Genomic DNA, 14,243 nt, shown 5'->3' with positions numbered 1-14,243 from the left:
AGTCCCTGGCGGCGTAGTGTGTTACTGATGGTAGCCTTTGTTACTTTGGTCCCAGCTCTCTGCAGGTCATTCACTAGGTCCCCCCGTGTGCTTCTGGGATGTTTGCTCACCATTCTTGTGATCATTTTGACCCCACAGGGTGAGATCTTGCGTGGAGCCCCAGATCGAGGGAGATTATCAGTGGTCTTGTATGTCTTCCATTTTCTAATAATTGCTCTCACAGTTGATTTCTTCACAACAAGCTGCTTACCTATTGCAGATTCAGTCTTCTCAGCCTGGTGCAGGTCTACAATTTTGTTTCTGGTGTCCTTTGACAGCTCTTTGGTCTTGGCCATAGTGGAGTTTGGAGTGGGACTGTTTGAGGTTGTGGACAGGTGTCTTTTATACTGATAAGGAGTTCAAACAGGTGCATTAATACAGGTAACGAGTGGAGGACAGAGAAGCCTCTTAAAGTAAAAGTTACAGGTCTGTGAAAACCAGAAATCTTGCTTGTTTGTAGGTGACCAAATACTTATTTTACCGAGGAATTTACCAATTAATTCATTAAAAATCCTACAATGTGATTTCCTGGATTATTTCCAGGATTTCCCCCCCATTCTGTCTCTCATAGTCAAAGTGTACCTATGATGAAAATTACAGGCCTCTCTCATCTTTTTAAGTGGGAGAACTTGCACAATTGGTGGTTGACTAAATACTTTTTTGCCCCACTGTATAGGTCTCTGAGGTCCCCAAAACATGTCTCTGAAGTTTTTTGCTGAAAATACCACTCAGATTATGTATTCTAGACATTCTAACATGCTTCTATACCCCCTCTGTTCCTGCTGTTCCCTGTGTATCACTTTAATTGCAAATGAGCTGCTGCTGCCCACGCCCCACTCCAGAACTAGGGGGGTGCTCTCTATATCACCCCATTACGCACAGGGCTTTTTTTTTTGTTTTATTCAATTAGGATACGGAGGAAAATAAAAAATACATATACAATAAACATACTGCTCTTATTGGTTTTGTTTGGAGAAACAGGCAGCGGATCACGTAGTGCTGCCTACTGTCAACGTTACCGACAAACCTTATTTTTTTTTATTTTTTATTTTTTATTTCCAGAAAGGTTTAAAATACGGGAGATTTACAAGAAAATGTTTAAACGGGAGGACAGTGGGGGAGAGGGGTAAAATATGGGAGAATTCCAGGAAAAACAGGAGGGTTGACAGGTATTCCTCAAAAACAGCAAAAGACACACAGCAGAATTATCTTTAAAATACTTACAATTTCCCTCATCTGCAGTTTTGTCACAGACAGTTCCTATTGATTTATTTTAGAAGATTTGTGCTGGTCTGTGCAGCCAACAACAGCCGTTCCCATTCTTAGCTCTTAGCTTCAGCATAATTCTAGCGGTCTGGCACTAGGTATTTCTCAAGCCGAGATTGGAGTTACTCAAATGGGGGGCAGTTCTAATTCTAATAAGCCACCACTTGACGTAGGAAGGTGAGGCAAATCTGAACGGCACGTTTTCTGAAATAGGGAGCCTACAAAAAACTGATTGGGTTCTCTTATTTCACAGTTTGTGTTTTAGTAGACACATTAGAGGTCCAAATGTATGTGCACAAGCATGCTGCGAAGTGATGCTTGCGGTGGATCCTAACTTTTTGTGCAAAGACACTCATGTAGGGTACATGTAGGGTATCTGGTATGCACCAAAGTACGTTATGTATGACCTAATAATTCTAGGCCAGAAATACTGCAATGTGTCCGCAGACACCATTGTCACTATATTCAATACAAGTTTATACAAAATGTGATTTTACACCATGCCAACAACCATTTGATATTTGGTCCAAGACTGCAAAACACTGAATCTATTTGTTCTCTTTGGTGTTTGCTGGCGTCCGTTGCCTGAACTGTGCCCCCCCCCACGAAAAAAATCCTTCAAGAGTTGTTTTACATTAAAAGGAAAAAGGTTTCATCTAGAACCCTTTGCACCCACAAACTGTTTTTGGGATATGAGATAATATAAGATATAAGGTTCTTTTGTTATTTTTTGGAAGCCAATTGAGCATAGTTGCTGCCTTCAACCATGGATCTTACAAACAACTGAAAACACTTAGCGTAACTTGCACTAAGAGGTCTTTATCAATTTCATTGATAAATGGTGGGATTTTTGACCAGTAACCTTCATTAATTTCTGTGTTTTTGAAAAAGAGTTCCTGTTCCTGTCTTGTCTTGACCCTTGTAGAGAGAGGGTTGGGTTACAAAATGTGGATATGCAATGTGGTGTGCCAGTGGCTTGAAAGAAAACCACAACTAGATGAATCTTTAATCTCAAGATTCAAGATTTTTATTTGTCACATACATATACATACTTCCATACATATATGCAGTGAAATGTAATAATCTGCCTATTATATTACAGGTAATCCTGTACCTTGTACCCTGTACCGACCTACCTGTTTAACAACCGTTAAACCGACTTACGACCAGCTCTCCGACCAGTCTGTATTGTGCGCTGCTTACAATAATGCGGCGTGCGCGCTGGGTGCGCGGCGTCGCAGCGGCAAGAATCTCATCGTGCATCTTCACAAGTGACCCTTATTGTGGCTTTGAGGACAAATCCCTTTAATGTAGAATATTTCCAGATGGAACCCTTCTGAGGGCTTGCGGAAGAATTGTTCAACCACAGAAGAGTTCATAAATGTTGTTGGAGCAACCTTTGAAAAACCAAAAGGCTTCCAAGAAAACCCCTGGCTCTAGGGCTCTGAAAAAAGCTTTATCCCTTAAACCAAAGCAGGTTCAAGGGGGAAACCCTCATACACTGGAGGTCATGGAAGAAAACTGCATCAAGGGCGCTAGAGGAAACAGTTTCCAGGTCAAGTTCCTTTACGAGCTCTACAAAGATCCTGTCTTTAAGGGTTCTTGAGGAAATCCCTTCTGAGGGTTCTTGAAGAACCTGCCTTTAAGGGTTCTCAGAAGAATAGCCACTGAGGGTTCTTGAAGAACCTGCCTTTAAGGATTCTTGGGAGAAACCATATTCAGAGTTCTCTTCTTCTTCTTGTGTGTTAAACGGTGGCTCTCACAACCAAATGAGTTCACTTATGCAATTTGAATTAAAAATGAGTAATGGAACTTCCCTAAAGGCAGTTAATGGTAGTGGGTGTGGTTCTGGTACCATCTGCAGGTGAGGATTAAGGTAATTAGAAGATGGCAGGGGACACACAGCTTTTTTTTTGTTTCTTTCAATTAGGAAATTAAAAATAATAATTTCAAATAAAAACACACTATTTGTTTTGTTTGGAGAAACAGGTATTCCCATAATTCACATGGTGGGGGGGGGTGCATTTAAGGCCGGGCAGGGCGGAGCTTGCGGCTTGTGCTGAGGTGCCGGATCCAATATTTCAAATTAAGGACTATTGGCGAAACAAAATCACTGAGGTGAAAGTTCTATCACAAAACTATGGTGTTACTTATGTATTCTTGCGCATTTTTAAGTGAGTACAGGTACTCTTCACTTAACGACCTACCTGTTTAACGACTGTTCGGACTTACGACCAGCTCTCTGACCAGTCGGTATTGTACACTGTGTACAATACTGCGGCGTGTGCGCTGCGTCCTTTCTCCATCTCACCTGTGCAATCATTCAGTCAATACGCATGCTCAGCGTAATGGTATGGTACACTATATGGGTGTCTGAAATCGTACTACAAGATTCTTTCAGGCATAAATATGGAAATATATTGTAATATTTACGATTACATGTAATGACAGGATAAATATTTTCAACCTCCCAATATTTACCGCTTCCAAGTCTTCATTAGCAGGGTCAGACCCCCCAATTCTCTCTCTCTCTCTCTCTCTCTCTCTCTCTCTCTCTCTCTGAGTGATTGGAGGCGTGAGCGAGCGGAGCGTGCGAGCGTTTGGTAGAGAGTGATTTCTCTCTAACTTTTCTATCAATTGTATGTTTATAATTATTTGTTGGTGACGGTGTTAGTTTTTTGTTTTCTATTGGTTGTAGGGTGTGCGCACAGCGGGCGGGGAGTGATGGTGGTGGTGGTGCAGGTCCGCAACCATGTCGGACCTCACCAAGCTAACGAGGAAGCACGGCATTAAGTTGCCCGTGTCTTCCTCGGTCTCGGTGGAGGACTGCAGCCTGGCAATGGGGAAGGCTGTCGGCTACAGCAGCGTTGTGTCCGCAGCGCAGATGAACAGCGTGGTGGTCATCTTCCTGGATAGTGTGGACAAGGTGAACGCGGTGGTGGCCAGCGGCGTCACGGTGAACGAAATGTTTGTTCCCGTCCTGCCTCTCTCCACACCGGCGAAGAGGGTGAACCTGGCGAATGTTCCGCCGTTCATTAAGAACGAGACCCTCACTAGGGAACTGGCGAGGCACGGGAAGGTGGCGTTGCCAGTTAAAAAAGTCCCGTCGGGGTGCAAGTCGCCGCTGCTTAAGCATGTGGTGTCGCACAGGAGGCACGTCCTGATGGTGTTAAACAACAGGGCTGCGGAGCTGAACGTAGCTTTTAAAATCAGGGCAGACGAGTTTGACTACGTGGTGTTTGTCAACACTGACACCACCAAGTGCTTTGGGTGCGGTGGGGAGGGACACCAGGTCAGGGCATGTCCAGGTAAGAAGGCAGACGGCGAGACAGGTGAGGGGCAGAAGGGTGGACAGGACAAGGAGGGAGCACAGGAGGGGGCAGGTGAGGGTCAGGAAGGGGAAAAGCAGGCGAAGGTGGGGGCACAGGAGGGGGCAGGGGGGGGTCAAGAGGGGGGAAAACAGGCAAAGAAGGGGGCACAGGAGGAGGCGGGGGAGGGCCAGAAGGAAAGAGGGGAAAAGCAGGTGAAGGTGGGGGCACAGGGAGAGGCAGGTGAGGGCCAGAAGGAGGCAGGGGAAAGACAGGTGGAGGTGGGGGCACAGGAGGGGGCAGGTGAGGGGCAGGGGAAAAAAGGGGGGTGGGGGGGACAAGGGAATGTGGAGCCGCAGGAGGGAATGGGTGGAGGTAGACAGTGCAGCCAGGTGAGCGTGGAAACACCAGGGGAGGCAGGCGAGGGTCTGGAAAGCAGGCAGGTAAGGGTGGGAGGACAGGAGGGGAAGGAGGAGGGTCCCGAAGACAGGCAGGTGGGTGCGGGGGGGACAGGAGGGGACTGGTGAAGGAAAGGAAGCTACAGAACAAAGTCAGAGGAGTGCAGGTGACGTAGCTAGGGAGGAGGAGGCACTGGAAGGAAGTGACTTTGAGATGGGGGATGAGGACGATCGGTTGAGAGTCCCTCGCCTCAAAAGAAAGTCCAACAAAATGGCAGGAGACTCTCAGGCGAAAAGAGGGACAGCAAGCCAGGGGAAGGCAAGTCAGGAGGTGGAGCAGGGAGGCTCGGAGTCGGAGTCCTGGATGGAGGAGGACTCTGCTGCAGACAGTGAGGGGCAAGTTTTTCTAGGCGTCAAGAAGAAAAAGGGCAAAAAAAAGCTACAGTGTGGGCAAAATAAAAGCGTTTTTGCACAGAACGAAGAACGTGAAAGGGATAAAAGTGGAGGACTTCTTCTCAGATAACGAGTTGCTGGCAAACGCAGCCCAGCAACAGATGAGGGGTAAGGGGAGAGGAGGGTTCACGGACCAGGAGGTGTACAGGCTCAAGAAAATAGTGCAAAAGATCAGGAAGGAGCTGAACAACAGAGAGGATGGAGAGGAGGTGGTGGTGGGTGCTGCTGTTCGGGCTGATTCCCTTTTCCGTTACAATGAGTGACTTTAACATCAGCACGCTGAACGCGAACGGGGCTAGAGACGCAGCTAAGAGGTCTCTGCTGTATGAGCTGATGGAGCAGAAGAGGCTGAATGTGCTGTTGGTGCAGGAGACCCACAGTGACTCTGGCAATGAGGCTGACTGGAAGAGGGAGTGGGGGGGGTTGGTGGTGCTAAGCCACAAGAGCACCACCAGCAGGGGGGTGGCTCTTCTCTTTTCTAAGAGCTTTGCCCCAGCATCCATTGAGGTGGAGGAGGTGGTGGAGGGCAGACTGATGGTGGTGAGGGCAGCAGTTGAGCATTATAAGTTTGTCTTTATAAATGTGTACGCTCCCACCACAGGACCACACAGAGTCACTTTTTTACAAGTTTTAAATGGGGTTTTAAGCAAAGTTCGTTCAGGGGAGTTTTTGTTTTTAGGAGGAGACTTTAACTGCACCGAGAACGACCTTTTAGACAGGAACCACTGTGAGCCTCACAGAGCATCGCAGAACGCGATGAGGCTGCTCTCAAATCAGAATGAGCTAACAGACGTGTGGAGGAGAACCAACGGGGATGGAAGGCAGTACACCTGGGTGCACTGCAGAGGCACCTTTTTATCGTTGGCCAGACTAGACAGGTTTTACTGTTTTAAGCACCATTTTAACATTTTTAAGGAATGTAGAATGGTGCCTGTTGGTTTTACCGATCACTCCCTGGTTGTTTGCCGTGTTTTTATCGCCAATGTAAAGCCCAAAAGCGCATATTGGCATTTTAACACCACCCTACTATGTGACTCCAACTTTAAGGATGCTTTTAGGTTTTTTTGGGAAGGTTTTAGAAACAGAAAGCAGGATTCTATTTCCTTAAGACTGTGGTGGGACTATGGGAAGAGGGAGATAGAGCAGCTCTGTCGACAGTACACTCTCAATGTCACACGGGACATCACCAGATCTATGAGGGATCTGGAGACTGACATTGTGGAGTTACAGGGTGTAGTGGAACCCACTGGAAATCGAGATCATATTAAGGATCTCAAGTCTAAAAGAGCTGCTCTCGCAGACCTACTAGGCACCAAGGCGCAGGGGGCGCTGGTCCGCTCTCGCTTCCAGAGCGCAGCACTGATGGGCGCACCATCTAGCTTCTTTTTTAGCCTGGAGAAGAGGAACGGGCAGAGCAGGTTCATCCACGCCCTGAGATCAGACACAGGACAGGAGCTCAGGAGGCCGGAGGAGATCCGGACGAGAGCCGTGGACTTTTACACAGAACTGTACAGAAGTGAGTACAAGGACCAAAAATAACTGTTTTACTCCTTTTGTGGGAATCTGCCCAGGGTCCCAGAAGACGTCAGTGCGGTGCTGGGGGAACCTCTGACCCTGCAGGATCTTTCCACGGCCCTGCAGAGCATGAAGGGGGGTAAGGCCCCTGGCATCGACGGGATTCCTGCGGAGTTTTACAAGGAGTTCTGGGAGGAGTTGCGGGAGGACCTTTTAATGGTTTTTAATTAAGTTTTTAAAAATAAGTTATTGCCAGTCAGCTGCAGGAGGGCATTCATCACTCTCCTACCCAAGAAAGGAGACCTGCAGGAGATAAAGAACTGGCGTCCTGTGTCCCTTCTGTGCACGGACTACAAAATCCTGTCGAGGGCGCTGGCCAACAGGCTGAGGGAGGTGATGGACCTGGTAGTCCATCAGGACCAAACGTACTGTGTGCCTGGTAGGTCTATTCTGGACAATGTGTCCTTAATTCGGGATATTTTGGACGTCTCTAGTTCTTTGGGCATTGAAACTGGACTCATTTCGCTAGACCAGGAAAAGGCGTTTGACCGGGTTGAGCACCCTTACCTCTGGAAAACTCTGGAGGATTTCGGCCTCAGCCCTGGTCTGATAGCCATGATCCAGGTTTTGTACCAGGACATCGAGAGTGTACTGAAGATTAATGGAGGGCTGAGCGGCCCTTTTAAAGTGCGTAGAGGGGTGAGACAGGGCTGCTCCCGCTCAGGGATGTTGTGCTCTCTGGCCATAGAACCATTGCTGTGTCAATTAAGGACGAACATCGAGGGTGTGTTTTTAAACGGTCTTGAGAGAAGCCACATTTTATCAGCCTACGCGGACGACGTCATTGTTTTAATAAAGAAACAGGATGAAATCAGCAAACTGGAGGGGATCGTCAGGGACTTTGGGCTGCTATCAGCAGCGAAAGTCAACTGGGGGAAAAGCGAAGCGCTGGCTGTGGGCGGATGGAGGGGGGGACTTTTAAAACTGCCAGGAGGCTTACGGTGGCGAAGGGATGGTTTTAAGTATTTGGGAGTGTTTTTAGGGAGTGGAAGTATGGTGGGGAAGAATTGGGAAGGACTTTTAGGAAAGATACAGGGCAAGCTAAGAAAATGGAGGTGGGCACTGCCACAGCTGTCCTACAGGGGCAGGGCGCTCATCATTTACAACCTGGTGGCCTCACAGCTGTGGCACAGAGTGGCCTGCGTCCAACCACCAGACCTGCTATTAAGGAAGATACAGGCCGAGCTGATGGATTTCTTTTGGGGGCGGAATTTCCACTGGGTCAGGAAGGAAAAGGTCTTTCTGCCTAAAGAGAAAGGGGGGCACAGTGTGGTGGACATCAAAAGCAGAGTGGCAACTTTTAGGTTACAGTTTGTGCAGAAGTTTTTAACGGGGTACTTTAACGTTTGGAAGGACGTGGCGGGCTTGGTCTTAAAGAGGACTGGGAGGATGGGACTTGACCGCTCGTTGTTTTTAATGGACACGAGTCTTCTAAACACGTCGAGCTTACCCTGGTTTTATCAGGAGCTTTTTAAAGCATGGGGGTTTTTTAAGAACAGGAAAAGGGAGGCCGCAGATTCCCTCCACTGGCTCCTGGAGGAGCCGGTGATCAGAGGAGCCAGGCTGGATGTGCAGGACGGGGCCACTCCAGGACTGAGGAGTATCCTGAGGGAGGCGGGGGTCCTGACCCTGAGGCAGGTGGTGGCGGCGGCGGGGAGCGACCTGCAGGACGGCGAGGCCATGGCGGAGCGGCTGGGGGTGAGGTCCACCAGGATCGTACACCTGGTGCTCAAGAGGTGGAGGGAGAGGCTCACGGAGGAGGAGCTGGCCCTGCTGAAGGAGCACGGCGAAGGCGCGGAGGAGCCGAACCCGGAGGAAGCCGCTGCACAAGGCACTTTGTACAGGACTGGACCTGCACGCAGCCAGCGGGAAGGCTTTTTACAAAGAGTGTGTGGTTGTTTTAAATAGGAAGGGACTGGAGGGGCGGCAGGACACTGTCTGGAGAGGACAGCTCCAGATGGGGGGACAGGAGGAGCCATGTTGGAGGAGTTTTTACAAAGCTCCCTCCAAGAAAAGGACGGGGGACCTCCAATGGAGAGTCCTACATGGAGCCATAGCTGTCAACAGCTTTGTTTCTGTTTTTAATCTCACGGTCGCAAATGAATGTCCATTCTGCAAACTGCCAGAGTCCGTGTTTCACTGTTTTGCAGAGTGCGACAGACTTTTAGAGCTTTTTAGTCTTTTAAAGGAAAGTTTTAAGCTCTTTAAGGAGGAGTGGTCCAGAAACGTTTTTATTTTTGGGGTGAGATACTACAGGGCCAACGCAGAGAAATGGCGACTGCTTCATTTTCTAGTAGGGGAAGCGAAGATGGCCATCTACCTCACGAGGAGGAACAAACTGAGGGGAAAGGAAAGTGGTTTAGGAAGAGTGTTTGTAGCGTTGGTCAGGGCAAGAGTCTTGATTGATTTTAACTTTCACAGCCTGATGAAGAGTCTGGACGTCTTCATCAAGCTGTGGTGTTTTAATGACGCCATCTGTTCCCTGGTGGAGGACGACCTGTGCTTCCAGTCTTTTTAACGTGTAGGGCTCTGTTAGTGAACCAAGTGTGTTTGTTGTATTGTCTGTAACTGTGAACTAGAGAAAATGTTAAAATAAAGATGCTTTAAAAATCTCTCTCTCTCTCTCTCTCTCTCCCCCTCTCTCTCTCTCTCTCTCTCTCTCTCCTTCGCTCTCTCTCTCTCTCTCGCTCTCTCGCTCTCTCGCGTGGCGTGAGCGAGCGGCGTATGTGAGCGTTTGTCGCAGTGAATAGCAGTAAATAGTTTTGTTTCTGTTTTTAATCACATGGTCAAAAATGAATGTCCCTTTTGTAAGCTGCCAGAGTCAATTTTTCACTGTTAATCTCACTTCTAATCTCTTTAAAGACGAGTGGTCAAAAAATTCTTTTATTCTTGGGGTAAAATATTACAAAACCAACGCAGAGAAATGGCGACTGTTAAACTTTTTACTAAGAGAAGCAAAGGCAATTTACATCACAAGAAGAAACAAACTGAGAGGAAAATAAGGTATTTTTAAAAAAGTGTTTGTTGCATTAGTCAGAGCGACAGTCTCAATTGATTTAACTTTTCACAAACTGATGAAGAGTCCAGATGTTTTTATCAAACTGTGGTGTTTCAATGACATCATCTGCTCGCTGATGGAAGACAACTTGTATTCCCAGTCTGTTTTTAACGCTTAGGGTTTTTTTATTGAACAAAATGTTGCATTTGTTTCATGCTTTCAACTGTGAACTGAAGGAACCCCCCCGGAGGAAGGACAAGCCAGGATGGGAGAAATGCACAGGCCACATTTCACTGGCCACCAACCAAAAAAAAAGTGTGTGTATATGCATGTGTTATCATGTGTTATATGTGCGGTGTGTCATATGACGAATAAAGATCCTTCTTCTACTACCGAGAAAAAAAAAAAAGTGCAGTCTGCAGAATTTACAGAACAGAATTGGCAGAAAATAATATTATATTCATAACAATGTTTTAATTAGTGTATAATTAGATTCGATTCAACGAATTGAATATGGCGCCCGGAGAGCAGTTAAGGGGTTAAGTGTTTGGCTCAAGGACACATCAGGAGCCGGGGATCCAACCGTCAATCTTCCGATTACTACACGGCCCCCTCTACTACCTGACCTTAGAATGACTGCACAGGGCGTAAGTACGCTTCATGGAGGCCGTCATGTTTCTTCTACGGTAACCCAAAACGGACAAACCAAACACTGGCTCTAGAGAGGGCCTGTCGCGTTTTTCGAGAATTTTTTCAGCCACGATCTCTGTTGCACCTCCATGGGGAGGGGTATTCAGTTGGTTGAGATTTGCAACCTCACCGCTAGATGCCTCTAAATTCCTAACACTGCGGCTTTAAGAACAATAGTTATAAATGATGGGAACCAACATTTTCAGGCTTATTCTCCAGGGCTCAGGTATGTTATACTGACAATGAAACATTTGAGCTCAAAGATGCAATTAGAATGGGCCTCATTCAAGAACAAGTGCCCCAGTGTCACGCACATTTGAGAAAAGAAAATCAGGATTCATCTACATATTGTCATTTGAATTTGTTCTTAATTTGATAGTAATTAACTGAAGACACACGGCTGTCACATTTAGATTTATTGGGATTTATCAACTTACACACATGGGAAAGAACAAATCTGGCTGGTACACACGCGTCTTTACTTCAGCACAGGCTTTTCATAACTACCTTTTCTGCACGCAAAGGCAGAACATTTTCACACACATGCTAGGAATTGTGTTTTTACTTGTATGGGACAGTGCGCACCAGCCCCCATGTGGGTCCTATTCGTTCAACTCACCTGGGTGCTGGGGTCATAGGTGGCAGTTGTCCTCATGGCCCTGGTGTTGCTGCCATGGCTCAGCTCCGTCAATGCAAAGCTTCCGAATATCTTAAGAAAAAAACAAAAACTTGTGGGGCAATTGTAAGGGAAGTTTGTTTACTTGGTTGATTTTGGCAAAATGTGAGGAGTAATGTCGAAATAGGACATAGGTTGTCATGGTAACTGTGCTCGAGGTTTCAAGTACAATGATGGACGTGCTGTCTACGAAAAAAAAAACAGAGTATCCAATAAAATCAAAATATTAATACATTAAGGAAGGGAGAGCTGGTTGTCTAGTAATCTAAAGGTTGCTGGTTCGATCCCAGGCTCCTCCTGCTAGCATGCTGTAGTGTCCTTGAGCAAGACACTTAGCTCCTGATGGCTGCGTCTGTCGGTGTTTGAATAATTGTGAGTCGCTTTGGATAAAAGCGTCTGCTAAATGTAATGTAATTAAGCAAGCAAAGTAAAAATAAATGAGTCCCACTCTACCTCACACTGAGGGATTAGTCAGACACACCAGGTAGCAGTGGGATGTTGTGATGAAGACTTACCTTCATATCCTCAACGTCCTGCAACAACTTGCTCTGTCTCTCTGACCCTGACACGGCGACCATTTGACTAAACATCTAAACAAAAAACAAAAGGCATGAAATGCAAACTTGTTCACAGACTAGGAAGTGACTTGGAAAATATATTTTGATCAAAATTGGCATGTGACAAAAAAAGAGCACAGAATTCTCCTCAGCGGTGAGAAGTTTCCCACAGATGGCGTTAGGTCACAGACGAGCACATACATTCCGAGTCAGCAGAGATGTGTTGGGAAAGCTTGACAATTATCAACTTATTAAAAGTCACATTAGAATAGCGATGGAATGATTTTTGTGACCATCTTGCATGGGAAGTGATTACCCCACCTACCAAGATCAAGTTCCAATTCTGCAGAAACAAAAGTTCTTGTAACTTTACATTTTGGGGTAGACATGGAAGATGTAATTTTGCATCAGTGATGGTTCATGCCCATTACAACAAGCATATTATTACATAACACATATTTTTGCATTGCTGCGTTGAACTGTAGGTGTCACGTTTTTAAGATCACTGCCCCATCGGCGCAGCATGCATATGTTCTAAAAAAATGAAAGCAAAATAAACAAATAAAAAATACAAGATGCCATCAATATTTCAATTTTGCAGCTCAGACCTGTGAATATTCCTCTGCTGAGGTAGGAATATTTTAAGTCCTAGTCAAACTTTCAGCGCTGTTCCTCTGAGTGATTCTCAAACCAAGACACAGACACATCCTGTGCATCCTGTTCCAGAAACTCTTACCCCAAGGCTGAGGAAGGACTTGTTGGTCAAAGACCAGTCATACATTCCCAGACAATTCATGAGGGCAACAGTCTTCCACGGGTTCATCATGGCTTCATCGCGACTTACAAAGTTGTAACGGAATAGCTGTTTGACCCTGTGAATAATTCATATAAAAGTTAAAAATTATAAAAAAATATTTTATGCAAATGAAAAGATCACAAGTTGTTAAAATAATATTTGTGAATAAGATTTGTTAAATATAAACACTTGAGGGCTGTTTGCTTCTGCAGTTACCTCAGGAAAGTGAGTTCTCTGGTTTGCTCCAGGAGTAGGTCTTCTCCAGGTTGACGGGCAAAAAGTGGATCATTCTCCAGGGCTGTGAATACACGTTGCTGCAGCCATGTGGGAACACCAAGACACGCAAGTTTGTCCACTACCGTACCTACTTCACTACACTTAACGCCATTCTTTTATTATTAATTATTTGTATTCTGTATTCTATTATTAGATCTCACACACACACTAAAATAAGCGCGGGTAAAAAGGTTATTTGAAAGTTAGTATTATGGCTACCTTGAACAGCAGCTGGTCCTCTCCCTCGAGGAATAAGACCATATCCTTCCAATTAAAAGATGCTTTTTGTCTGTAAGTGTCGAGGGGCCCGCTGGGAAGGTCAGGCACAAGGTCGTCTTTCTTTTTAGTTTCATCTGGGTTCACTGGGGTGTGGCTAGGAATGCTCATGATGGCTTATTGGATTCCAAGGCACTTATTCTGCAAGACAAAAAAAACAGCTCTTTGTATCATCTTAATTAAAGTACAATTAATAAACCAGCATTCTTGCCATATGGTAGACCACCACACATTACACAAAAAAACTCACATTACACTATAAAACGGATCTGTAAATACACAAACAAATTCTCCAAATAAAAATAAAAGGTCCACGAACACATTCAATTAATTTATAAATAAGTGAAAAACATTTGTGAATATCTTCCTAATATTTACAGCTTTCAAATTGGTATTTAAGAATCCAATTTGAAGTTGTGAACGAACTGGCATATGTGGATTTATATATTACACACAGTTTTGAGAGACATACCTAACCGTTGGAAAAGGGGCGTGTCATGATGCCAGTGTGATTGGGAACAACACAGTAGAAACAAACAGTGACATTAAACTGTAAAACTTGAAACAAAAGTGTTTTGAGCCGTTCAAAAGAAACAGATCGTTCATTAACGACCCAAAACTACGGGAGAACCAGCATGGAGCACCGGCAGCATGTGCAACTGTGCACCACCCGGTGCGCGCACTGGTCCTTCAGCAGTGGGGAGCGGCTCAGAGCCGGGTGGGGAGCATGGAGGTTCGCCACTGTGCTCTCCACGGAGCATCTCTACACTCGTCTCACAAACATTTCATGGTCTTCCATGCGGAAAAAAATCAATAACGTCTGATTTTGGATTCTAAATCGGATATGAAATTGTCGAATGATACATGGATCTTCTTTCTCTTTCGGCTGCTCCCATTAGGGGACGCCACAGCGGATCATCTGCCTCCAATACCTT

At 45.9% G+C, this 14,243-nt stretch overlaps 1 protein-coding gene across 1 annotated transcript in view; it reads right to left on the bottom strand.

Moving 5' to 3' along the window:
- The window catches only part of LOC307247056 (peroxisomal acyl-coenzyme A oxidase 3-like), a 60,130-nt gene extending 46,583 nt beyond the window's left edge, over positions 1-13,547 (bottom strand). Inside the window, exons 1-5 of the mRNA XM_080023123.1 lie at positions 13,252-13,547; positions 12,973-13,070; positions 12,697-12,832; positions 11,919-11,993; positions 11,347-11,436 (exon numbers count right to left, since the gene is read on the bottom strand). Of these exons, the coding sequence (XP_079879249.1) occupies positions 11,347-11,436; positions 11,919-11,993; positions 12,697-12,832; positions 12,973-13,070; positions 13,252-13,419 (567 nt within the window). The 5' untranslated portion in view covers positions 13,420-13,547. The remainder of the gene's footprint in view (positions 1-11,346; positions 11,437-11,918; positions 11,994-12,696; positions 12,833-12,972; positions 13,071-13,251) is intronic.
- Between the last annotated feature and the right edge of the window lie 696 nt (positions 13,548-14,243).

The sequence above is a fragment of the Zeus faber genome, assembly GCF_960531495.2.
Source record: "Zeus faber genome assembly, chromosome: 22".
Classification (NCBI taxonomy): Eukaryota; Metazoa; Chordata; class Actinopteri; order Zeiformes; family Zeidae; genus Zeus; species Zeus faber.
The sequence above is the reverse complement of the archived record's forward strand: the minus strand, read 5'-3'. Positions and strand labels throughout refer to the sequence as shown.